This window comes from Kryptolebias marmoratus, linkage group LG4, assembly GCF_001649575.2.
Source record: "Kryptolebias marmoratus isolate JLee-2015 linkage group LG4, ASM164957v2, whole genome shotgun sequence".
Taxonomy (NCBI): domain Eukaryota; kingdom Metazoa; phylum Chordata; class Actinopteri; order Cyprinodontiformes; family Rivulidae; genus Kryptolebias; species Kryptolebias marmoratus.
This window is the reverse complement of record NC_051433.1, coordinates 20,850,193-20,874,678: the sequence shown is the minus strand read 5'-3', so window position 1 is coordinate 20,874,678 and position 24,486 is coordinate 20,850,193. Positions and strand designations below refer to the sequence as shown.

The window sequence follows — 24,486 nt, the reverse complement described above, 5'->3', positions numbered from 1 at the left end:
AAACATTTTGTTTTTAATATTTGAGGCTTTTAAAAAAGTGTCATGTAACTCAAGGACAAACAATGGATCAGCCTGTAAGCGAGCTGGGAGGGTGTGTCGGTGGGACTGTTGTATTGATGGTCTCACCACTGTAACGCACAAACTCTCACTCCAAAAACACAACATGAACAGCACCCGTAAACCAGACATTTTAGCTTCCATTTTGGACAACGGAAGCAAATGGAGTCACTTAGCCCATTTATATTTATGTCAATGTGTCTAATACTTCTGCCTTTCTTGCCATCTTTGTGTAAAAAAAGTACTAGCTCGGTCCCCTAACTACCTAAGTTTTTTAATGAAAATAATATTGATTATATGTAAGGCTGTATACATGATACGTGCATAACCAGTGTAATGATTTAAAAGAACAATTATCAAACATATCATGAATGAAAATGAATAAAGTCTGTTACTTCAGTAAAGATTTTACCCTTCAAAGCTGATTAAAACAACTACAATTAATATTTTACCTGATGAATTTGATAGACAGTGTTTTTTTGTTTTTTTTGGAAAGCTATTCTCATTGCTGATTGTAATGCTGATTTAAAAAGTAAGATTTTATTTTTTCCAATTTGCACCCACATTTTAATAATACATAAAATGAGTTGATTGGTTCTAGTAAAGAATAGTTTCAGGGTATCATAAGTATTGAATTCTACATTTTTTTGAACTAACCTAACCTCTGCTGAGGGTTGGTGAGGTAAAGGGCTGTCGTGTAAGTGGCACGTTTTATTCTCTGTTCTCAGTGAACATTAAGCAGTGACATCATGGTATGACCTTTGACACTCAGGTGCTTTGTTCCAGATGCTCTGGGTCATAAGCACCGCTGGTAGCAAGATGATGACGGCGGTTTGGGAAAAAATGGGCCAATATATGGCTGACGGACTGGGGGTAGCAGGTGCCGCCTCTGGAGAGCTTCACCTGACTGTCACAGAGAAGAACGCTCATGCAACAGAAAGGTTTGCTGGTTTTCATGACACAGAAAGGGTGTCTGTAAAAAGAAGTGAGGTTAACCTCTAATTATGGGGTGTCTCTAACGTCATATGGCTGTGGCAAGGCAATGATTTATCTTCCATCCACTCCCTTAGCTCTTATTCTCTCATTTTCCCTTCAGGATAATAAACTTAAAATAACCTTTTTTACTGTTAGTTATTAAATCTGACTGTAGTTTTAACTCATGTCACATCATTAAAGAGGATATGTATTGCACTAATTAGGCAATTACGTTTTATGCTACCATGTCACTTTTATACCTACTTACCTCCAGAGGAAACAGTGTCCAAATCAAACTACATCTGCTTTACAAATAAGACTGTCTGGGGACTAATTCATCATTTGTAAATGCCAACACATAATCATGCTAATAACACCCTTTTTATCCACATAAAAAAAGTTATTCCTACTGCATCTGTTCCAGACCTACCACATGCACAAACACAAACACAAACGCAAACAATGTTACTTAACTGGAAGCCTGTTTGTTACTAGAAACATGTGGGACACCAAAAGGTTTTCAGCTTGGATTTAGACAAACATGCATAAAGTTATGGGACGCAAACATACCCCTGAAGAACCAAAAAAGTCACACAAACTAACAAGGCAGCGCATACACAGAGACAAACATATGTACAGCAGAGTGGAAACATAAAATCAACTTAAGCTGTCAAAAACAACTGTGTCTTTTTCATGGAAAAATATCTAACGAGAATCACTGGTAATAAGACTCCTAAAACGCAGAAATGTACTGAGAATCCCTGAAATATAGCCGCTGTGATGGATTTCTGAGTGCACTGAAGTGTTCAATGGGGACAAACATCCTTAACATAACCGTGTGATCCATGGCTCTCAGAGGTATTTGCTTCCAATGCATTATACTGAACAGGAAATCACAGAAACCCTTTAACTGTCCCTCTGGCCAAGTCTGCACTGAGCAAAAAGCATATGTGAGGGTGAGGGTGAGGGTGGGGGGCTGACAGCATGGCAGCTAACTCCTTAAGCCTCTCCAACTGCAGAACCCATCAACATGACCACATGTTGATCCAAAGAAAGGTTACTGAGGTTTAGTTTGCCGCAGATGTCCTGTTGCCAAATCTGCACCTCCATGGGGGATTGGCCAGTGATACGCCAGACTAGACAGATGCCAACGTGGAGGTATGATGAAGCACAGAAGAAGAGAAATGTTAAGACATAATTGCATTCACACAACTCTACTGATGCGAATGGCAGGCGCTGTGAGGAGAAACATGTTTATTTGTCATCCACGGGGGCAGTGGGAGTAGAGCCATTCATCCCTGGGATGACATCTGTGATGAAGCGACAGAATTCATCCAGTGATGAAGTGGTAGCTTAAGAGGGTCATCACTATTCTGACAAGGGTCAGCCTGACCTGAAAACAACTCAGATGGTGGAAGTATTAAAGGGGATCATTTATACTCCAAGAAGGTAAATGATGAGGAAAGAAGGCTTCCAACTCTCAACATCAAGCTGAGAACAGTCGACTACTGGGTTTGCCCTCCATTTGTCACAGTCACACAGTGCAATTTATTCCTTTTAATTTGACTTTTGATTACAATTTACAAGTACTTTAAATAAATAAATTAGTAGCACTTTGTGCTAAAATATATGGCATAAAAGCCAACGCTTTCCCATAACCTGAATGAAACTAGACAAGGTCTCAATAGTTTCTGTTACAAAATGTAAAAGGAACTGTCAGAGTTTTTACTTTATCAAAGTAAAGCAATAAACTACACTCACTGACAAAGAAAAGCACCCAGAAGGAATGGTTTGATTTGCATGAAATTTGGTGCACATGCAAACCAGTGATGGGTATTTAGCTGATTAGATTTGCAAGGAGCTAAAAGTCTAGAAAGGGCACAAGAAGGGATGGGTAGTGGCGTCACGACTGGAGCGACTGGAGTGCAGGCAGTTGCCAGATCAACTGACAGTCGGTCAAAACAGCGATTGACGATCACCAGAGTCCTCGTAAACACATAAGGATTATGGATTATGAGCAGTTGATGGAGTTTGGTTTTGCAAGAGTACAAAGTGGTTGTATTGTTCAGATGCCCTGTGTGAGGGACACACAGATGCCACAGTGGCTCATGCTGAAATCAAACCACTTCAGGTCACCTCCATTAGTGAATCAAGAGGTCTTGACAGCAACACACACATTCTGCATCCACCGTATGCGTCTTACCCCTCCTGAGATATACCCTAATACAGTCTTCAACAATTCGTTTATAACACTCTGTCTTGGCGCCTAACCTAATCTATTATTGTCATTTAGTATATATGTATTTTAGATGGAATATGACGTATGAAATCTCCTAAAAGTTGTTAAAAAAAATTGTGAAAACATAAGGCAGATAATTAGTCTGTAGCTGAATAAGAGGGTTTTCTTTAACCTTGTGCTAATTCATGTGTTTAGTTACAGTTTTTTTGTTGTAAAGTGTTGTAAAAATATGTTTTAATCATTTCATACACCAGCCAAGAAATCAAAAACACCAAAAAAGTTGAGACCGACTCTTATATGGTTTCCCGATTTAACACAAACACATGCACACACACACTATAGGTCAAGCCATGTCAAGGATCAAACCAATAAAGGTCAACAAGTTTTTTTTTTCTCTCAAGCTACTGATTGAGTCAAAAGTAAACACATAAAGCAGCACCAGTAGCTGCGGTGTGAGTAATCCCTACATTGGCTACACGTCAGTGATAGATAAATATTGTATTTTTCAGACAGATTTGACAATATTAGCTTAACCATCGTAATGTGGTTTTTGGAGTGATGTCAATTGATGAATGAAGCATAAATTTATCAAACAAAACAGAAAATTTATTTGGCTCAAATAAACAAAGAAACTATATTGTTTATTATAGATGCCTCCAAACCCTCAACTTCTTCTGAGAAGACAGAGAGAGAGAGAGAGAGAGAGAGAAAGAGAGAGAGAGAGAGAGAGAGAGAAAGTGATTATATTTTCTTTCTCACTTTTCCATGTTATCTAGCCCTGCTGTATTAGGTTTTGTTTCACTATGTTGCAATCAGTCTGGAAACTACCAGCAGCTTTTCTTAAGAGATTCTAAACTCATATTCAAAGCTAAAAGAAGCCTCGGCTCCTTTACATGTGTCGAACAAATCCTACATTTACAGAAAAATAAACTTTTCGGTCTCTGCCCTTTTGCTGTTTCTTCTCTATGCTCTGACTTCATCATATGGGGGCGTATAAACGGATCAGTGAAGACAGATACAGGATATTAGAGTGATTCACCTCACCTCTGCCTGTTGAACCTGCATCAAAGACAGTGAAAGGTGGATACTTTCCAAAAAACCCCAAAAAAAAACAGAGGTCATCTGGGGATTGCCTCTGCTTGCAGAAACCCTCTCACTGTTCTGGGAGTAATCTTAACTCAGGGAACACACCACAACAATTTAACCATCAGCGTTCAGTTGTGATTGCACATAACAACACACAGTTCCACCCTTTAAAACTGCTAAACAAAAGCCACAGGGGGTCAGAGACCCCCTGTAAGGATTAAAAGTATGAGAACAACAGAATGTGTTAGGTACCTGGCGTACGCTGAGACTTGTAAGCTAATTGTGGATTAGATCAAATCATGGCATCCTTTAAAATCAATTACCCAAAACAGGTTCTAAAACAAACATTGGCTACAGATTTCTTTGGAACTGGATGGATGCCATTCTGGCATGGGTTAATAAGACCTGCATTAGGGCCCATTTACACTACATGACAACCCAACTATGATGTTAAAAAAAAAAAATCTGCCAGACCCTTGATGGTCTTGGCACGGTCTTGGCGAGGTATTCAAGGGCATACTAAAATCAAAGTAGCTTCATCATTACACGTGATTGAGCATGATAGCTAGTGATAAGGTCTTGGGGGTTTTTCGGGCATGCGCACAACTTCTGTAGCGAGGTCATGATAGTAGAATATCCGTGATGTGAGAACTGTATGCATTATCGTGGTTTGGTCGACCGACCTTGCTTTTGGCTACGATCCTAACAAGGACATGGAAACAACCTCGTCCTGATATGATACCCTTAGTGGCACTGTCGTTTTAGCTTGATGTGATTTAAAAGCTCCATCCTGGTCTGAGAGTGTTGTGCCACGGGGCGTGGTGCGAACGTGGGCATACGTGGCAGTAGTAATGTGGGAATGTGCTCCTGACAAAACATGGTGTGAGAGCAGAAGGCGAATTTGTTGTGACCCAGACACATCCTAAAAGGTTGTGGAGAGCGTAGTGGAGTCGTCAGCCAGTTAAGTGGGTGTTAGCAAGGTAAGTCCTCTAATACGGAGACTGCAGAGAAGATGAATGCAGACGTATCAGAGGTGCGTTGGGGAGGAGCCTTGATGGGGAGGTGTTTCATAAGCCATATTCTGTACTGCAGGATCCAAGGTCCCAGCTGTTTGGGTGGAGCTATTCAAGGCTGTATTAAAAAAAAAAAAAACTATATATGAGATGGGAAGCCATCCAAACAGATGGCTTTCCTCACCCTTAGCTGGCTCAGTTTCATTCACATCTGCTTCTCAAGTTAAATATTTGGGGGGGAGAAAAGGATCAATCTTTTTTTCTGGATAGCACTGTATGCACATGATACAGTGTAGTCTGTATATGTAAAAAGGCTGTATCTTATAGTCAGACATTACTCCAGGAGTGCGAGCTTCACTTACACCTGTCACTCCACAGCTCTCACACACCACATTACTAAATTACTAGCCAACAATCCATCCCAGGATCATTAATCAAACTCAAACCGTAGCATTTCACATCAAATTTGAGACCATCTCTCGGTGCTTTAAATCAGAAAAAAAGTAAAGGGCTTGGCAATATAAAACTCAGTAACTTTATAAATGTCATAAAGCTGGATCGGTAGCTGTAATGACAGAGAAGCAGAGAGAAGGAAAGGGGGAGGAGAGCGTACTGATCGGCGCTAATCTTAGCATGCCATCTAGTGGTGGAAGACGGTGCGATTGGGAGCAGAAGCTTGGGGAATCCTGACAAATTGACAAACACCACATGACAATGAAATGTAATTAGACGCGGAATATTACCCAGTGTGTTTTAACACAATAAAAACAAATTAACACCCAGGCAACATCAAAAACTCGTATGTGAGATCTCGGAAAAGGAAAAAAAAAAAAAGTGCTCTCTGAAAGCCTTACTGATGTTGATTTAATAGGTCCTTGTTTTCAGAGGAAAGTAAAGTCATTTTCCACAGCACAAATTTATTCACCCCAATCTGAATCTCATTGATTTCATGCTCTATTCAGCTGGAACGCAAAAGATGCCGACTCAGCAGAGAGCTCGACAGTTTCTTTTTAAGGAAAGCGCACACCACAATGAAGATTAATGCGGTGCAAACGCAAAAAGAACCGAATGCCTATTAGTCGATAGTTTTTAATAAAACTTAGGGCCTCGATGGGCTACGCTGAGTAAAATTAGCTGCAGCCACTAAAACCTCCTGCAGGTACAGGCACATGCAGGACGGCTGCAATAAGAGCCAATCACACTTTCAAATTAGACATAAATGAATACTTATCCATCTTCAGCTAACGTGATATCAAACAAGTCTTCTGAAGGTTTTCTAATGAATATATAGCATAGCAAGAGTCCAATTAGTGGGCTAGCAAGGGGGGAGGGCGCACCGTACCACGTGAACAAACTTATCCTGACAGGGTTTTTTTTTTTTTTTTGGCAAAAGAGATGGGCCGATAGCAGAGGAGGCCCAGAGAAAATGAATTACCTTCCTGACACACGTCAAAGCCAATCACTACCAAGCATCCTTTGCTGTTCTCGTGCCCCAAATCCCTGCCGCCACCGTTGCGTTTCATCTGCCAGTGTTAGTATGCACACAGGCCGTGCGCCAGCCTCCAAATGTATTCATTTATTCAGAGCCCCTACGAGAAATCACAGTGTCTTGTTGTCCTTTTTTTTTCCCCCCCCCCCCCCCTTCCTCGGCTGTCCAGATGGAATTTGCGTGAATAACATCAGTTTAGTGAGGCAGAAAATAAGTACAGGCTAGCACAGCAGAGGGGACTAGATTACACCCCCAACCAACTCCCCTCCGACAAAAAAAAAAAAGACAAGTGTCACCTTCTTCTACTTCTTTTCCAGTTCTATTGAAACTTGGCAGGCGAGGAGACAAATCTCACACACAGACGTAGTGTTCGCAACAATTGTTTTGTTTTATCAGCCGCAATTAAACCGAGCATCATGACTCAAAGAGCTACAGGAGGTTTTTTATTAGAAAAAGGTGAGCAGCCATTAAGGGAGCTGGGCTAGGCGCTCATTTATCCTTCTTTTGTTGCGCATTTATAACAGCTAATTGCATTATTCCTTTGTCAGATGCTCCTCTGAAAGAAGCGAGCGCAGGCTTGAAAACGTAATTGACTGGGATGAAAATAAGGGGCAAAAATTGCAAATCAATACCTCCAACTTCAATACAGCCCAAGAGAAATTAAAATGACTTTAGTCACAAGAGCAGAAAGACTTAATTTACATCCTATAATTAAAAAAAAAAGTCACTGCACAGCTTTCAAGTGGCTGAACAATCATCTTTAGCATAAAATTAATTTCAACTTTAAAAATACCTAAAACTAGACTTTCCCAAAGACAGATGGGATCTACATTAATACAGTAGTGTTTAGTTTTAATCAATCATTAGTGGATTACAGACAAAAAAACATTAAAAAGTGAATACCTCTCTGAAAACTGTGCTGCAATATCCTCTGTAGAGGCCTCGAACACCCTGCATAGAGAAAATAAACACACATACACACACATTTGACTTATGCAGCATGATTCAGCTTAAAGGAAATATCAAGAATTATTTCATACAGTAAAACCACTGTGAGTTCTCCTGATGCAGACAGCTCTGACCTGTCAGGAGATGGACACGTCACCTTCTGTTTTATTTGTGACGGACCCTGGGGGCTGCCGAGTGGGGCCTCGGTGGATCTGCTTTACTTTAGTTCATTTTACAGATACATCATCGGCTTGGTAGCTGAGGAGTTAAAAGCTAAGTCGACCGCATGGCCTTTCTTTGTGCTCCTCAATGTGTTTCCAAGGTGTGTTTAACCGTGTCGTGGGGGTCACTGGGGAGTGCCACGGCAATGAAGGATCTGCTGCGATGTTTTGAGTGAGCGGTGTGTCAAAGTAACATCCACAGAAATGTCAGGAAGCAGGTTTTCTTGGCAGAACATTGCAGTGCTGACAAGAAAATAAGTTGCATACACTTTACCTGTCAGTAGCTTTAACAGTGTGGCTAATCTGTATGTCATAATTACAAATGACTGTGTGGAAAATAAAGCTCTACCCATCTGGCAAGTTCTTATTTTCATAGTTCGGGGTTATTGCCTATTGAATTTGCAAATCAAAGTGTCTGCTGAGAGCTTGAAAGAAGTCAGGCCCCCTTGACACAGGATGACGATCCTACGAGGCTCTCCACGACCTACAGTATACAACCTATCAGGACGTGGCTGGATCGCCGCAAATCTCAAAAAACCTCCTTCAGTGTGAAGGCAATCATGATGGTATTGCACTCTTAGTACTCGCCAAACAGGTTTCTTTCCTGTTGTTTTCCTTTCCTGCAACCCTCAGTACATCAGAAGCATGTTCCCACGAAGATCTATTGGTGTGGAATCTCACTAACTCAGGACAGAGTAAATCCTAAAAGTTTTTACCAAAGTGGCTGGACCTTCCTTTTCCTAGAAAGATCCTACAATGTATACTCCACGATTATGCCACAAGGATGCAGGTCAGTGCTAGCAGGTCGTGCCACGCTAGCACAACGCTGAAGGCTGTCGTGGCAGGACTGGTAGGGGAGACAGGAAGACTCTGTTTTTGATTTTTATCCATTTATTGCAAATAAAATTGTCTAATAGAAAATACCAAGGATAAGACTATTCCGAGCGGCAGAATCTGTCTGACATAAGAATGTCAGAGAGAGCCTTATTGAACGAAGCTTATCGGTAAGATATAACAAGGCCACCTGTCTCATCGTAACTAGAAAGTTGCATCACTTTGAGAGCAATATGGGCTGGTGGCACAATGTGAACAGACAATGTGACAGTTCTGTTACCTCCTAATGAGGACATCCTAGACGACCAATCAGTAAATCTATTTTTTCTTTAATAATGGCATGATAGCGTCGTGGCCTAAGCGTGACGCCAGCGTGACCAGTCCTGCTTCAAATTCAGGACAACCAAGCCATGCCGGTGCATGCAGGACTGCCACCGCTGTCCCTGTGATGAAAAACCACCTCGACCTCACTACAAAAAGCGTTGTGTATCCTCAAAACCATTGTGGACCTATCGTGCTCTATCACACAATTGCTGTTCTGGCTGATATTTAACATCATAGGGTAGTCATTATCCAGTGTGAAGAGGGTCTTTTCTTCATTGCTTTATTTAAGCCTTATTAGCCCACGTCTTTCTGATATTGAAATAGAAGCATCTAAGTCTGGCAAGACAATTGTCTAAAAAACAATCTAATGAACCTCTTTTCAACTTTTACTTTGGTGAGTGCAGCAATAACACCAAAGTTCTGATGAACAAACTAACCAAAAAGAATGACTGGACAGACATTATCATTTAGGAACCCTTTGGTTGTCAGATACCTCTTCTTTAAGTGTGGCCAGCAGCATGTTGTAGGTGGAAGACGAGGGAGAGGCTTGAGTTCTCTGTTTGACCACTTCTGTGGGCACTCGGATCAAACACGCCACCTGGAAGAAGTCGACAGGAAAAGGATATTTTTAGAGCTTGCTTCCGATGTTCGTTTACAAGTAAATGAGAGTTAGCGTTTGAGACAAGACACCATTTTCTGTGCCTTTTTGCTGAGCATGATAAAACAGCACGATGTGCTATGAGGAGTGCAGTTACATGTAATTGGTAGGATTATCAGTGTGTGCAACTCAGCCAATTAACAAACAGTTACACACAGCCGACATGACACAGGTGCAGTGGTTGTCATGTCTGCAAGAGGTCACCGGGCAGACTGTGTATCTGTGTCCAAAGAACATGCTTCTGTCAAACACACTGATAGATTTAGACATGGGCGCACACCTCAGTAACCACACTCTCCGCTCAAGTTCCAACCCATCCGCCATATGTCAACAAAAATATGGACTGCCAACAGCTAGTGAAGATAAACATGAATATTTATGCCTCCAAAAGGCAGACAGGCAGGCACAGCTGCCCACCTGGTGACTTGATTTCCCATTTATCCTGCATCCGAGTGGAAACACCAGCTAACGGCAAGCAATCTTACAGAGCGATTGGTGAGCTGCCCTCCCCCTGAGACGTGCAGATGCCCGTCTGCTGGTGCCACCCTCGCCACTGCAATGTCTAGTGGAGAGGAACGAAAAGAGTGATGAAATGAAATGCGTGCTTCCCCCTCCCCTCTGTTGTTTCTTCTCATTTAGTAGCATCAGGGCTTCGGCAGAAGGCTTTGGCCATAGGGGGAGAAAAGGATCCACCAACAGCTGTTTGAAGAATGGTTTTAGATGGCCACTTGTACCTCCAGTCATTTCCACAGTCTGACACACAACCAAAGAAAAAAAATCTCGAGTAAGAACGTGTGCATATGATATACAAGTAGTGTAAGAGAAAGGATTTTGCTCTATCCACAAAAAGATATTCTGTTTACTCCTGATTTGATTCACTTCTCAACTTAATGTTGACCTTCATTGCATCACTTTTTCTGCAGGGTGATGAACAATCTCTCAAAGTTCAACACAAAGCGAAGAGATAAACCTCCATGTCTGTACATGAGCAAAATCAAATGCACTGAATAAGCCTTTCTAAAGAATTCTGCGCAGCTCCTATTAATATTTTCGATGGGTATGAACGTGGTGAAGGTGCGACTTAACCACGGTGCAACACTGCCACCCAGTGTCAACGCCTGTACCCAGAAGAATTTCTCATCACAGAAGACTAATAAATTCAATTCTGAGCACTTATTTGCCTTCATCTTTGGTTGAATTACCATTTGTAATACATTCTGCATCATCTTTAGCAAACCAATTCTCTAAAAAAGGAACAATAATGAGACTGTTAGACAAAACGAAAGTGGCTATGACAAATAATCACTGAGATCATTTTCTATGGGACTTGAAGTTAGGTTTGCCATTTACGAAGCAGGAAAACAGCAATAAGGAAACAGATGCATTAGAGTTGTTCATTTGGTTGCGATCCGCCTGCCTACTGGTGGTCCGAAGGATGATGAAAGAAGATCAAGTGTGTGGAGGTTGTTGCAGAAACATAAACACGGCATCAAATGCTGCAAAACAGGATCAAGAGCTAAGAACACAAAATGTTGCTGAGGAGCAGTAAATCCAAACAATACAGTTGCAAAAGTAAAAATATGAATTAAATTTATCAAAGGAAGGAAGAAAGTAAGAAGCTGATTGATTAATCAGTCTGCCAATTGATTAGGCAGATTTTTGCCATTTTAAAAAAAGGTCCACACTGACCACAATAGCGCATACTAAGCCTTATAAAACGTGGGCACATCTGTGGACAGAACAGAGTTGTTACACTCCTCCCACTTCCTGTGACAAGGGTGCTTTTTTAAATTAACACTGGCAAACCCAAGAAGAAGTTACCCAGAATAATACACCAACTTTTGAAAGAACAGTGTTACATTTTCCAGGAAAATGGTGGGACCTTCATTCTTACCTTTCAGATCCCCACATATTAGACTGGTTAAATATAAAAATGTTACTTTTAGAGAGAGAATATGGATAACTTTACATTTGGAACTACACAAAGCCTTCAATAAACTGGTGTAGGGTAGAAAGCGTACCAATCAGATCTGTTTCAGGGCACACAGATGTTTTATTTTTATTTTTTCAAAAGAAAAGAATATTAAACTGTTCTGTTTCTGAGCAAAGAACAAACAAACAAATCAGCTTCATAAATTGGCCACTGAATATTCTGATTTCTAAAAAGATCGTCATTGGCCATCGAAAAATGGAAAAAAAAAAAAACAAATGGAGAAAACAAAACAAAACAGGAAACATTTTATGTCTTTAATCACCTGAAATGCTTCACGCTCAACACTTTCCTCTAATTTGCCAGTTTATTATGAATCCACTGGAGGTTTAATAAATCCTTGCTACCGTTCATATTTATGGACAGATTCTGAACTCATGGGGAAGCCTTCACTCAGAAGGTGCCTCCTACAAAAAGGCAGTTTGCCACTGCCTGTTGTTATTAATGACAGAGTCAATTTTCAATTTCAACGACTGGCAAACAACTAGTTAAGCTGCTGTCAATCAATAATCAGCGAGCCGCAGGAAGGAACAGGAAATTAGCAGACTCACAGCACATTATCAGCATAAACTAGTAAATCAATCTACAGACCCGAGTCATTAAATCTCTCCATGTGCTTTTTATTTGGCCATCATTTTTTTCTAACGACTCACGGTCAGCAGAACACAGCAAGAACCAGATCTGCCATTTGCTTTGGACCTGAACTTAATGGATTTTTGTCTTAACAAACTGCAATTACCTTAAAGACCCATTTAAAACTGCTCCAGTCACACGTTTGAAGAAAGCCCAGAACAAAGTTGGCAATAACTTTTGTCTGTGGCTATTTAAAACATAATGATTGACTTAAGATTATTTTCATGTTTTTAGGCTCTATTATAAATACTGAACTTTTTAATCCTTGGAAACTCATTGTAACAGCAGAAAGAAAAAAAAAAGCAAAATGAGGGAAGAAGAAGGTAGGAGGAGAGGGAGGCAAAAAAGGTCAAGAAGAAGAAGGGATAAGATGAGGACACTGGAAGTGTCCAACTCTGAAACAACAGCCAATAAATCACCGAGCGTAGAGCTGCTCAAAGGCGATGCATGGATTATTTCTCAGTGCCAAGTTAAGTGGTTGCCAGTTTCTCCCCCTCCAAAACACTCCTCCCCTGTGCTCCCCTCCTTCTCACTGTCCCCTATCTTGTCATGTCACACTGTATTTTGCCGAACATCCTCCCGCAGACATGCGGTGGAGGCAAAGACGGGAGGGGGGGTTGCAGATGCGAGAAAAAGCCCGCTGCCTGGCCTTGACAAATGAGCTTTCAGGGCAGACGTCGAGCGAATGGGAATGAAGATAAATCTGATCTAATGGCTAGATAACAGCCTGCGAGAGCCTGACAGTCGCCATCAGCTTACACATTCTTTATAGGAGCGTCCCACATCTGCAGTCGCACGAGCACTGGGACACTTCTGGAGGGAGGAGTTGGAAGGGAAGAATTTCTCTCATTGTCCCGACCATCGCAACTTCTTCTCTCTGTAGAACTTCTGACTGCCCTCGTCTCTGTTTGCTCTCTTTCCGTCCTGCTTTTGTTCACAAGTGAGGTCATGTACTTAGTAAGCTCATAATGAACAGGCTTGGAGGAGTGCAGCTTTAGAAAACTTCCTTTTCTCATTTGTTTATGTTTTATGACCACTTGTGATCAACAATCCTGATTAGGTTATAAATTATTCTTGACTCTAAATGGTCTTAAAACATTCCTGTGCATAGGGCTTTTAAGAAGCATGTCAAATTTAGTTATTAGAAGCCTAATCCAAGCACTCAAAATTGCTTTGACCTTTTGGAGTGTGGTGAGCGCTTTTTCTCCAGATTTTTGGAGTCTTGGTGCAATCTACCAAACCAGTCTGTGTTTTCTTTATCTAGTTTGTCACAATACCATTATAATTAAAGTTGCCTAATTAACAAAACAGATTGCACGCTAAAATCTATTTACTTCAATATTTTGTTGACTAATGCAACATTTAATGGCCGAACGGGGCCGTTCCTTTGGACTGAGTCCACTGGACAATTATCGAATGACAAACAATTGGCCAGATCTCTCATCAGTCTCTAAACCTCCCAAAAACGTTGTTTCTGTGGAAATGCTCTGGAGATCTTTAAACAATCGTTAAAGGACCAAAAACTTAATTTTATGAAATCTTCATGGAGCTCTGCAGAGACTTCTGAGTGAACCTTGAGCGTTTATTGACACACCAACAGCAACCATGCCTCTCTGCAGAGACCACTGAGAGTTCACTGAGCGCTCATTGTGAGACTAATGGTGCTTTCTGAGAGACCAGCTGTGACCAACAGAGATCACTGAATGAGCAAGAGAAACTACTGCTGAAGAACAAACATCTCCTTAAGGTGAATAATCCAAGAGGAACAACAATATGGTGACCTCATATTAGATCTCCAAGAACTCCTTCAGACCCAGATGGCCACTGCTGTTGTGAGGAGGAAGATGCAGAAGCTCAGACGAAGGAGACCAAGATTGTGGGTTTGCCCCTGGCTGACACAACAGAAAGGGTACAGTTGGTGACTACAACTACCTGTACATAGAGCCAACCATGTTCAATGAGCTCCTACAAAGGGTTGGCCCTAGGATCACTAAGGCTCAAGTTGGCATTGATCATTTTATGTCACCAGCAGCTCATGTGTTGATTTGCGGTTCTTCACTTGCAACAACAGATGAGTTTTGCTGTGTTTTTGATTGTTCGGCTCACTCCCTTCTGACTAAACAGATGCACTATGACTTTAAACTTTCCTCGGGGTAGATGGTTGGAATGCTCAAGTTACAATCAAACAACTGGTGCCTCTAATTCAGCACGCATACAGACTAGCAAAGGGTTAGTAAATAATTTGACCTAGAAAGAGCACCAGAAGGCATGAGTAGAGCAGTAGTGTTATCAGGCAGTTGCTGGAGCATGTGACAATGAGTCAAAACAGTGAGCGAAGGTCAGCAGACACAGAAGATGCTTTTTAGTAGCATCAGACTGCATTGATAGCACTTGACAGAGTTTGCCAAGTGTGGTATTGTGGTCTGCAAGAGGATGGGTGGTGGCACGGTGCAACTGTACAGCATATGTTACTGTGGCTCCATATTGGAACCAATGGGTACATGAAGCCACCCACACACAATATGAGGGTTGTGGTCATCCAAAACAGAGCACACCAAAAAAGGGTCATTGTATTGTGCCCCTAAGCATTACAAACTCTAATAAAATCTATGTCTGGTATCTGGAAACAAGTACTGAACTCACTGTAACACTTTGTCATTTTGCACCATGTCTCAGCAACAGAGGAGAGATGGCTTTGTTTGGAGTGGCATTACTAAGTGGCATAGACTGATGATGAATGATGTCGTATCATGTTCAGTGTTGCATTACCATAGATGACCGTCCTGGATGAACCAACAAAGTTCATGGTTGTTTGACTTGGGTTTAGAAAAAATCCTTGTTCCGGCAGTGACAAGATGCTGTTCTCGTACCTGCCACCAGCTGACATTTGCAAACAACTTTATCAAATAATCAATTATTGAGTTGTTTTAATCGATTTGAAATACATGTAGTAATTGTTAAAGCACTAAAACTCCGCAGCCTACCGAGATCAAGTTGGTGCCACTTTTGTTAAACCCCCAGAAAACTAACTTTTAATTAAAATTCTGGGAAGAGACAAAAGACGAAATGCAGCTGTTACATCACTGCGCAGGTGTTTAGACCTTTCATATGACTCGGGGCAGCACTAAGGTTAGCCTTTCATGGTTAAGCCCGAAGATTAAGACGCTCAAGATGAATTCAGTTGCCAGAATGCTGTGGGATAGCGCCCCTGCTTTGCTCGGCTCCACTCTGTGGATTTGCGCCTTTGATGTGTTCAAATCCAGCGTGGGGTTAAAGGCAGTGGCAACCCTCTGCCTCACCTTTCACATTCGTCTCACCTTTGCCGCAGACAGAAGCTGCAAAACTGTTAGTTTTTACACTCTCACAGCAGCTGAAGTAACTGCTTGTGACAACAGCTAAATTGTACTAATCTGAGAGCAGCATGTTGTCGTTTTCTGATCACTGTAGGGCTTGAAGGCACATAAATCCAAGTGCAAAGGACTTGCTTTTGTGTGGAATAATTCCATTTCATGAACATGTAAAACTTGGCTAAATTACCTCCATCAAAAAGCCATGAATACAGAAGACCAAGTATTTTGCAGACACCCTGGGTTAAAACCTTGATCTCCATACTCCATATCCATGCCTACATGAATACCAGTGCCCCCCTCCATATGGTTCAGACGCTGCAGCCCACTTCCAGCTGACTGGGAGAGGATAGGCCAAGGAAATTGCACTGCTCCTCATTGGTTTCAAGCCTGAATTCCCCAGACTAAATTGGCAGAGTCCGGGTGTCTGCGCTGGGAAAGTAGATGAGTCAATAGGCAGTAATGAGATCTTATTTACCCAGCTGGTGGGGAAAATACCGGAACAATCTTAAGGAAGCCCCCTTAACTCGCCCAGCTGGACCCGTGGGGCCCAGCGCCAAAACCACACGCCTCCCCTGCCCTGTCCCCTGCTGCCCCCTTTAATAGCTTTCTGTGAAATTTAAAAAAAAGAATAACATTAGCACGCATGCCGGTGGTGTTCATTTGGGATAAACAGTGGTGGGAAAGAAACAGACAGTAACATGGAGGAGGAAAAACAAGCACAGGAGCTGGCCTTCTAAAGATGGGACTGGGAAAGAGAAAGGGCTGGACAAAAATAATTTAAAGAAGCGGAGGGAAACAGGAACATACCGAGTCCGTGTGAGCGGTTCCCCAAAAACAGGACAATGAGGGATAAGAGGACTTACTATTTCTCCCAAGGAGGCGGCGAGCATGTGAGTGACAGGCGCCACATGTGGCGCTGCGAGCGCTCCGCCAGCACCGAGAACAGACTTGGTGCACTCGTAGGTGACAAAGAAAGCAGCAGCTGAAACCAAGCAGAACCACAGCCGTTTAAGGGCCATTAGGCAACCAGCATAGAGCAATTAATATCCCTCACCATCACTGACAGGGGAGACGCAGAGGTGTGTGAGCGTGTGCGCTCCTACGTTCACAATACATTAAAAAGCTCAGAAAATTAGGGAAAGACTTTAAATCTTTAAGAAAAAATAGTAGTTAAATAAACCATCCTGAAAAATACAAGAAAAAAAAACATGACGCTACTATATCCTCTATAGCCTCTACCTGATAAACTAACAAACAGGACTAGGATTTAAGTATGGCTTCTTATATTACAGTTTAAGAATTTATGGAAATCCTGATTAAATGACCTATTAATCATCAAATACATCTAAGCTACCAAATACAGCAGCCTATATATGATGGCACATGACCTATACCTACAAAAATATTTACAACTTCCTTCATTCTATAAAGGTCTGTAAAAAAAACTCAACTGTAAAGACAGATAAACTTTGCATGAATGGTGGCGAGTGATATGCATTCAAGGACCGCTACTTTCATTTTGAACCAGAAGGAAAATATTTGGTATTAATGTATTTGTTTGGCTAAAAAACAATTAATTCCCCTACAACTATCCATCTGCATGATTTGCTTTATGTAAACAGTCGAAAACACTGTTGAGCAGATTTTACCCAAGTTTCTTTGTTTAGACCCTTTCACTTACAAATAACTGTTATTTTAAATAGCATTAACTAAATAAAGGCCTGGACAGCTCACCTGCTGCATTTCATTCTAAATGTTTAAACTAAGAGAGTCTTATCTTGTAAAATCTCTAAAATAACGTTGGTCGTCGACAAACCTAATATTGTTTGAACTGCAGAGAGTGTGTTGGGGATGACTCTCAGCTACTACCACTTCAAATTTGAGCTGTGGCGGCCATCTTGAACTGGACTGACTCTAACAAGTAATTAGTTATAGATGTACATCCAACAATAACATTCTGACAGTGTCAAAAGAATTTGTTCAGTGTTTCATGAGATGTTTTGCTAACACACACAGTTACATTAATGCCCACCTTACAGTGGTGTCCAATTAAACACAAAAAGACACTAGGCAATGTATTAAAAAGTAAGAAAAAATAGCCATTCTTACCAACATTTTAAAGCCTATAGCAGTCTTGTTTACGTGGTTACAGGGTTCTAAACTTTTAAAATGAAAACAGCTGGTGTTCAAAATCTAAGAAAACAGTGGAAACAATACTGGTGAAATTTTATGAAGCCTAGAGTGAATGCTTTAAATTTTTATTCCTATCTAACAGAGTCCCAACCCCTAAGACACCGTTCTTTTAGACCTCGGAAATGATGCAGAATTTAGCAATAAAATGTTTACAACAAGCTGCTCTGTCTCCGAGGAAGAGGAGTAAACCTCAATCCCAACACTTCAACACCATCTTTCTCAGTTAGTGTGAAGTTCTTGTCCTGTAAGACACCTTTGGTCTGTGTCCAACATGTCCGACTGTTATTACAGCTAAACAACTCCACGTGTGATTTGTCTGTCCAAACCAAACGCCTCGTCGTTGTGTGTTCACTGGCAAATTGCTGTTTTGTTTCCTCTAAATTTGCGAAATTTCCTCTTGAAGCAGAAACCTGACATTTATCACTAACGCGTGCATGTATTACACACAGATCATCAGAAATAACAGTGAACCTAAAGAAGATTTCCCAGTGAACGTCTTACCGTTGGGGAAGGATCCGACAGCAGCAGACGGCACCCCGGCGTAGATGCCCCTGAAGCCTCCAGCCTTGTAGAAGCCCTGCTGACTCTGCAGTCGGGTCTTTATGGTGTCCAAGGGGAACAGGGTCAGGTCCACACACATCCCGGCACAGCCGCCTGCCTGCAGAGACACACACACATCGCTGAAATACACACTCTGTAACAACGGTTAGCTCCTTCGTATTTAATGCAGGCAATGGGAAAAATTGCAGCATTTCATTTAAATGAGTAAATATAAAAAGTAACGTGGTATTGAAGACAAAATTTAGCTTTGTCGTGTGTTTTGCAATCTGGGTTTGACTTTACTGTATGGGAAGAGCTTTTGGAATCACTGAAAAGCTGAAAAAATGTAATTCCTGACAATCAGACACATTTCAGATGACATTGCATGATGAATCAAGAACTAACAATACTGTTCTGTGTTTATAAGTCTACCAGCTTTGATAACATCTACGATTTGAACCAATCATCAGTCTGGAAGTCCTGCCAACACTGTTTTTCAGTCCAGTTCTTGTATAACTTGGTCTACCTCAGCCTTTCCTTCTTGTTCCCATTCCTTAAGAATAGTCTGACAAAAACCCACTGAGACTTGTTCTGATGAGCTTTTGGTGAACAGCAGGTGGATCAGCTGAGGGACGACAAATTTCCCAGTTCATGTTGAACTTCTCCTGATTTCTCAAAGACACGACTTTCATGTGCAGTTAATTGGCTTTTTCAAGCTTGTCATTTCTGTGTTCCTTTTCCCACTTATACAGTTTCCTCTTTTTTTTTTTTTTACCAAGGATACACTGCATACTGCGCCACCATGAACCATCTATACGGGGTTTGCTCTTTGGGAATTACTTTGTGGGTGCGCATGTACCATTTCAGGCCTGTTAAAATGCGTTAGCTCTGTCATACACCTGTAGATGCAATTAAATAAACAAATGACATGTTTTGCAACGGACTATTGGTGACAAAATGCCCAGAGAAGCAAATAAAAAAAATTGTGTTTGCTAAGTTGTCTGTTCTGTCTACTTACAACGATGGCTCATCCACTGAGTTAAGTGCCTTTTTTAAGCTGGAAAGATTTGTAAATTACACCCGGACCCTCGTCAGTTTGCTTACAGGCACAGCTGTTCTGTTGCAATACATTGCGCCCTCACACACTTGGAAAACAAAAACAGAAAAAGTTGTTCCTCCTGGATTTCACTTCAGTCTTCAACACAGTCGGCCCACCAAATCTGGCGAATAAACTGACTGCTTTTGTATCGTCTCCACCTCTCTGCAACCGGATCCTGGACTTTTTGACTAAGACCACAAGCTGTTGGAATCAATAACGCCTCATGGTCATCCATCACCCTCAACACTGGTCGCCCGGGGACGCGCTCACAGCCCATTGCTCTAGACTGCTTACTGTAAAGCTCTCTGTCGAAACCACCTCATTGTGAAGTTTGCTGATGAAACAGCAGGGGTGGGGCTCATCACCAACAGCAACGGGTCAGCATACGCAGGATGGAGGTGGATGAACTGAGAAAATGGTGCAGGGAGGAGAACAACCTCTTCATCTGGAACGGGAACTGTCCCTCTTCCTTTCTACATCCATGGTTTCCCACTTTAAATATCTTTAAGCAGTCACCTCACCAACACCCTCACCTGACACATCAACTCCTCAAACATCATCAGGATGTTATATTACACCCACTATCCCTCCTCTGCACATGTCCAAACTGTCTAACGTTCTTCTGATATGCTGCAAAGGACACAGGTATGGGTATAATGATATAGATGGATCCTTCATCAATAAAAACAAGATGGACTTATGTAACTAAAACTTGTTTAACTTGTAAGTATCGGTAGAGCTGAATTTAATTTAATTTAATTGTAAAAAAAAGTTTCAAAGATCTGAATATAGTAGGAGACACTGAAAGTAGCTAAGTATAAAAATCTCAGTATGTTGTTTACAGTGTCTTCACCAATAAGACTGAATTGCTTTATGTCCTTTAGATAACTTAAGGTGGGGGCAAAAAGACAGCAGATTACAAAACGCATTGAGGGTATTTCTGCTTGTTTTGCTAATAAAATAAAATAAACAATCAAGAAGCTGACTAAAATGCTGTTCTCTCTATTTATATTTTATTTTTCGCTCGGTTAAGAGCTTGAGTTTCACACAAAACAGACCTCATATTTTCTGTATTGTTTGTTATAAGCTAAAAAACAACACTTAAACGTTTCCTCGTCTGCTATATTCTACACGCAAATGTGGGTCCTATTGCAAGAAACTGTGTTTTTTTTATACACTGACAGAAGCAGTAGTAATAGAAACTGTATTTTTACACACTGACATTAGCAGTAATAGTAGAAACTGTGTTTTTACACACTGACATTAGCTGTAATAGTAGAAACTGTGTTTTTTACCCAGCTCGTGCACAGTAAAATGCTGACTAACTCGCCGAACAGACGCCGTCTTACCACCAGAGACGCGACGAACTCTCGTCTGTCCATGTTCCGCTCACAACACTTCACTGTCGGTCGTCTAGTCTGTAAAAACGCAGCTCCTCTACATGTTTGCCACTTCACTGAAACCAAAACATGCCTCCCAAGGACGCCGCCATCTTGGCTGAGCGACTTCCGCATGACGTCATCACGCACCAGACGTTTGGACCTGTCGTAGAGCGCCAAAAGCTTGCTTTCTTTTTTTTACATTTGTGTTGATATTGTTTGCATGCAAAACATTAATAGAGCAAATGGTCAACATTTTATTTGTGAACACATTTACTCTGTCTTGGAAAGATGTTTTACCTGGCTTCACTGATTCTGGTGGAGAAATAGGTTCTTGTGTGAATAACTTGTTCATTATCCTCTTTAAATTCTTCTTTCATAAATCTAAAATCTTTAAACTTAAGACAAAATTCATCAAACTAATTCTGCATATAAAACATTGCATTTATCAGTAACTGATTGCATGGAAAATTACCAAAAGAATGATACCTTGGAGGAATGCATATCGCCTGCCGCCGTAAGTACCAAGGTTTTAAACAAAGACCTCTACATTCTTTCAGGAGCATTTGTTGGCAAAGACTCTCAGATACTACCAAACCAAATTTTCGCTCAATATCTGTAAATTAGCTGAGTTATAGCCATGTTTGTGTTTGATAAGGTCAATTAGCTGATGTGGCCATCTTGAATTAGGCTGACTCTAAAATCAAATCAGCTGTAGATGTAAATCCAATATTTACTTTCTGAAAGTTCATAAAAATCCATGGACTGGTTTATGCGATATTTTGCTAACAGACAAGTACACACACACACTGGCTATTACATGATTGCCCACCTTTCATGGAGTTGAGCAGTAAAAAGCCATAAAAACCTGAATTTACAGCTCAGTTTATTCTTTTAATACAACGCATTTATTTGTTTGGAAACTCCTGGCATTTTCTGTTTAAGGCATTTTCTTTTTTTAAATTCTTGCCTTTCTTTTGTTTTACATACCTTACGTCACGTATGCCATATATTTAATATTATTCTATACTTTTACTAAATAAAATTTGTAAAAAAAAACATTAAAAAGTGTGATTAAAAACAGAATGAGACTTTGTGTCTACCTCACAATGCTTCTGCAATTATTCAGAATTGCAAAGATAAGGACGTGCCTCCAGTCTGCCAACAGCAGTAAACACTCCTGGCAGATGCTAAAGTTATGTGATCCGGCTGTTTACTGAAGGATCTAAGGATTATCCCATCAGATAATGTATTTACTCTGAGGAGCCTAATTGTTTTTTTGGAGTTCTTGCAGGCATTAGAGTTGATCTGGAAACAAAAAATAGGTTTAGACATTTTTAAACGTGAACACTTTATACCAATTGTTAGTAGTATATTGGATCATTTTCTGTGATCGATGTGATCATCAACCAACAATTAACTTATCTTACGATCAGTTTATGGAATGCATTAACTGCTGGTTTACCGTATTGCTTTATAGCACACTATAAACTATGGTAATATGTGGATTAGATGGAAAAAAACGTGAACTTTGAAATTAATAGAGATTGTAGAGGCGCTGAGGTGGGTGGTGGGTAATATAGCGGGGATCCTAAAATCACGTTCTGCTTCATGGGCCTGAAAAACGCAGAACTGCATCTGTGTGCAAGTTCTGTTTTTCATTAAAAACATAAATAAATGAAAAAGTTTAATTCTAAAGCCTTTACAACACGTCACTGGTGAAAAATACAGCGGAGCGAAGGAAGCAAGTGTAATGTAACATTGTACTGAACACGTGCCTAAATTCCTTCAAAATGTAGAAAAATTGAGTATTATATTACTGTGATCCTGCTCCACACCCTTGTGTTGTCTTTTCAGTTTACAGCCTGAGATTTTTGTCATCCACCTCTCGCCCCTCGGATTCCTGTGAGTGAGCGTCCTCAGGTGAGAGTGTTCTTCGCCAGTGACGAGCCGACGGGGTTATTTATGGGCTGCTGTCACCCATCCAGTACCTCCTATTAGGGAAGAGCAGGCGAGGGGACGCCACCTCTTTATTCAACCCGGACCCAATGATGTCTGGGTTGAGCGGGCCCAGTTAGGAGCTCAGTGCCCGTCATCCATCTTGTTGAAGCGGGTCTCAAAGGTATCCCGTTGGACGTGAGCCACAGCTGGATCCGGACTGCTCTGCTGTCATGATCTGGATTGGGCCCGAGGACTGGGGCTCTTGTGCTTTTATTGTCTCCGTGTCGCAGCTTTTCTCAGAGGTGAATGGGAAAGAATCGGTTTCCTTTTTTTTTCTTCATGTTTACTGTATTTTTACTCCACAGACAAACACGCAGGGGGATCCTCATTCGCCCCGGTGATCTTATTACAGATTCGTCTCTGAAGTAAAAGTGTGCCTCAGCTCAGTCAATACAGCACATTAATTCTATGCCACACCTGAAATTGATCCCCCCCCCCCCATCCTTGCATTGTTGCAAAGACGTTTGCAGTGTCTGCTCCATTAGGTCTAGCCATTCGTCACATTGTCACTCCATGTCCTTGGTTTTTGGGATTTTTGTCTTTTACGCTGAAACCGCTGCGAGCCTTTACCCAGCAGACTGCTGCCGAATTTAGAAGGTGACTTAAAATCCTGTGTAAATGCACCTATTGATAATTAGGTGAGGTTTCATCTATCAATTTTATGCATTCAAAGTATTCTACTCAAGTTGTTATTTTTTATATGTAACGGATGAAAATTCGCCCAACATTCTACTAAGTGACCTCAACCTATGTTTAAAGGGCAGTCTATAGGTTCAAAAGGATAGTTCGGATCTTTTAAAGCAGGGTCCTGAGGAAATGCTATGAGCAAGTATGTTGCAAATAGCCCTTTGACCGACTTCGGTTTGGAGAAAGAGTTTAATTTCAACCAGAATTACAAGCTAACAGGTAGTCTGAGTGAGGTCAAGACCAAAGGGGATTTGTGCCATCTTAGAACAACAGTTTTGTCATCAGATTTGATCGGCCAGAATCCAAAAGTTCTTAACCGATTGACAGAAAAAAATCCATTTACAACACATTCAAATGTAGGTTGATCTAGGGAGTTCCAGTCTGAAACACACCATTTTGAACAAAGGTGTGTTTCTGAATGAGCCATTCGTATTGTTCCAAAGAAATTAGGCAATTGTACAAAATAGGTCTTGCTTAGGTTTTGTTTCTTTTTCTAGGTTTCCAGGAGGAGGCGAAAGGAATCCAGGAGTCCTGGGGTAGGTCCGTGTGGAGCGATGGAGAGTGGGTCAGGCAGGTAGGTTTTGCGAAAGGATCTTTCCCAATCTGTGAGTAGGTGTTTCTCTAGAGAAACAGAACTGAGCTAGAGTGGGACTGTAGTCCACCAGTTCAGCTGCCGTCATATTCTCAGGAATCACTGCACAGAAAGGCAAAATACAATTGATGTGAATGCAAAAATAACCCTCGGCGTCAAACAATAATACCTGGAAAGC

General features: G+C 41.2%; 1 protein-coding gene across 2 annotated transcripts in view; it reads right to left on the bottom strand.

Annotated features, from left to right (window-relative positions):
- slc25a26 (solute carrier family 25 member 26) overlaps positions 1-21,159 on the bottom strand; it is a 58,375-nt gene extending 37,216 nt beyond the window's left edge. Inside the window, exons 1-5 of one of the 2 annotated variants that reach the window (XM_037975064.1) lie at positions 20,999-21,159; positions 18,512-18,668; positions 16,681-16,799; positions 9,680-9,784; positions 7,763-7,810 (exon numbers count right to left, since the gene is read on the bottom strand). In XM_037975064.1, coding sequence (XP_037830992.1) covers positions 7,763-7,810; positions 9,680-9,784; positions 16,681-16,799; positions 18,512-18,668; positions 20,999-21,031 — 462 coding nt within the window. In that variant the 5' untranslated portion in view covers positions 21,032-21,159. The remainder of the gene's footprint in view (positions 1-7,762; positions 7,811-9,679; positions 9,785-16,680; positions 16,800-18,511; positions 18,669-20,998) is intronic. The other variant, XM_017429947.3, reaches the window with a different exon arrangement.
- Between the last annotated feature and the right edge of the window lie 3,327 nt (positions 21,160-24,486).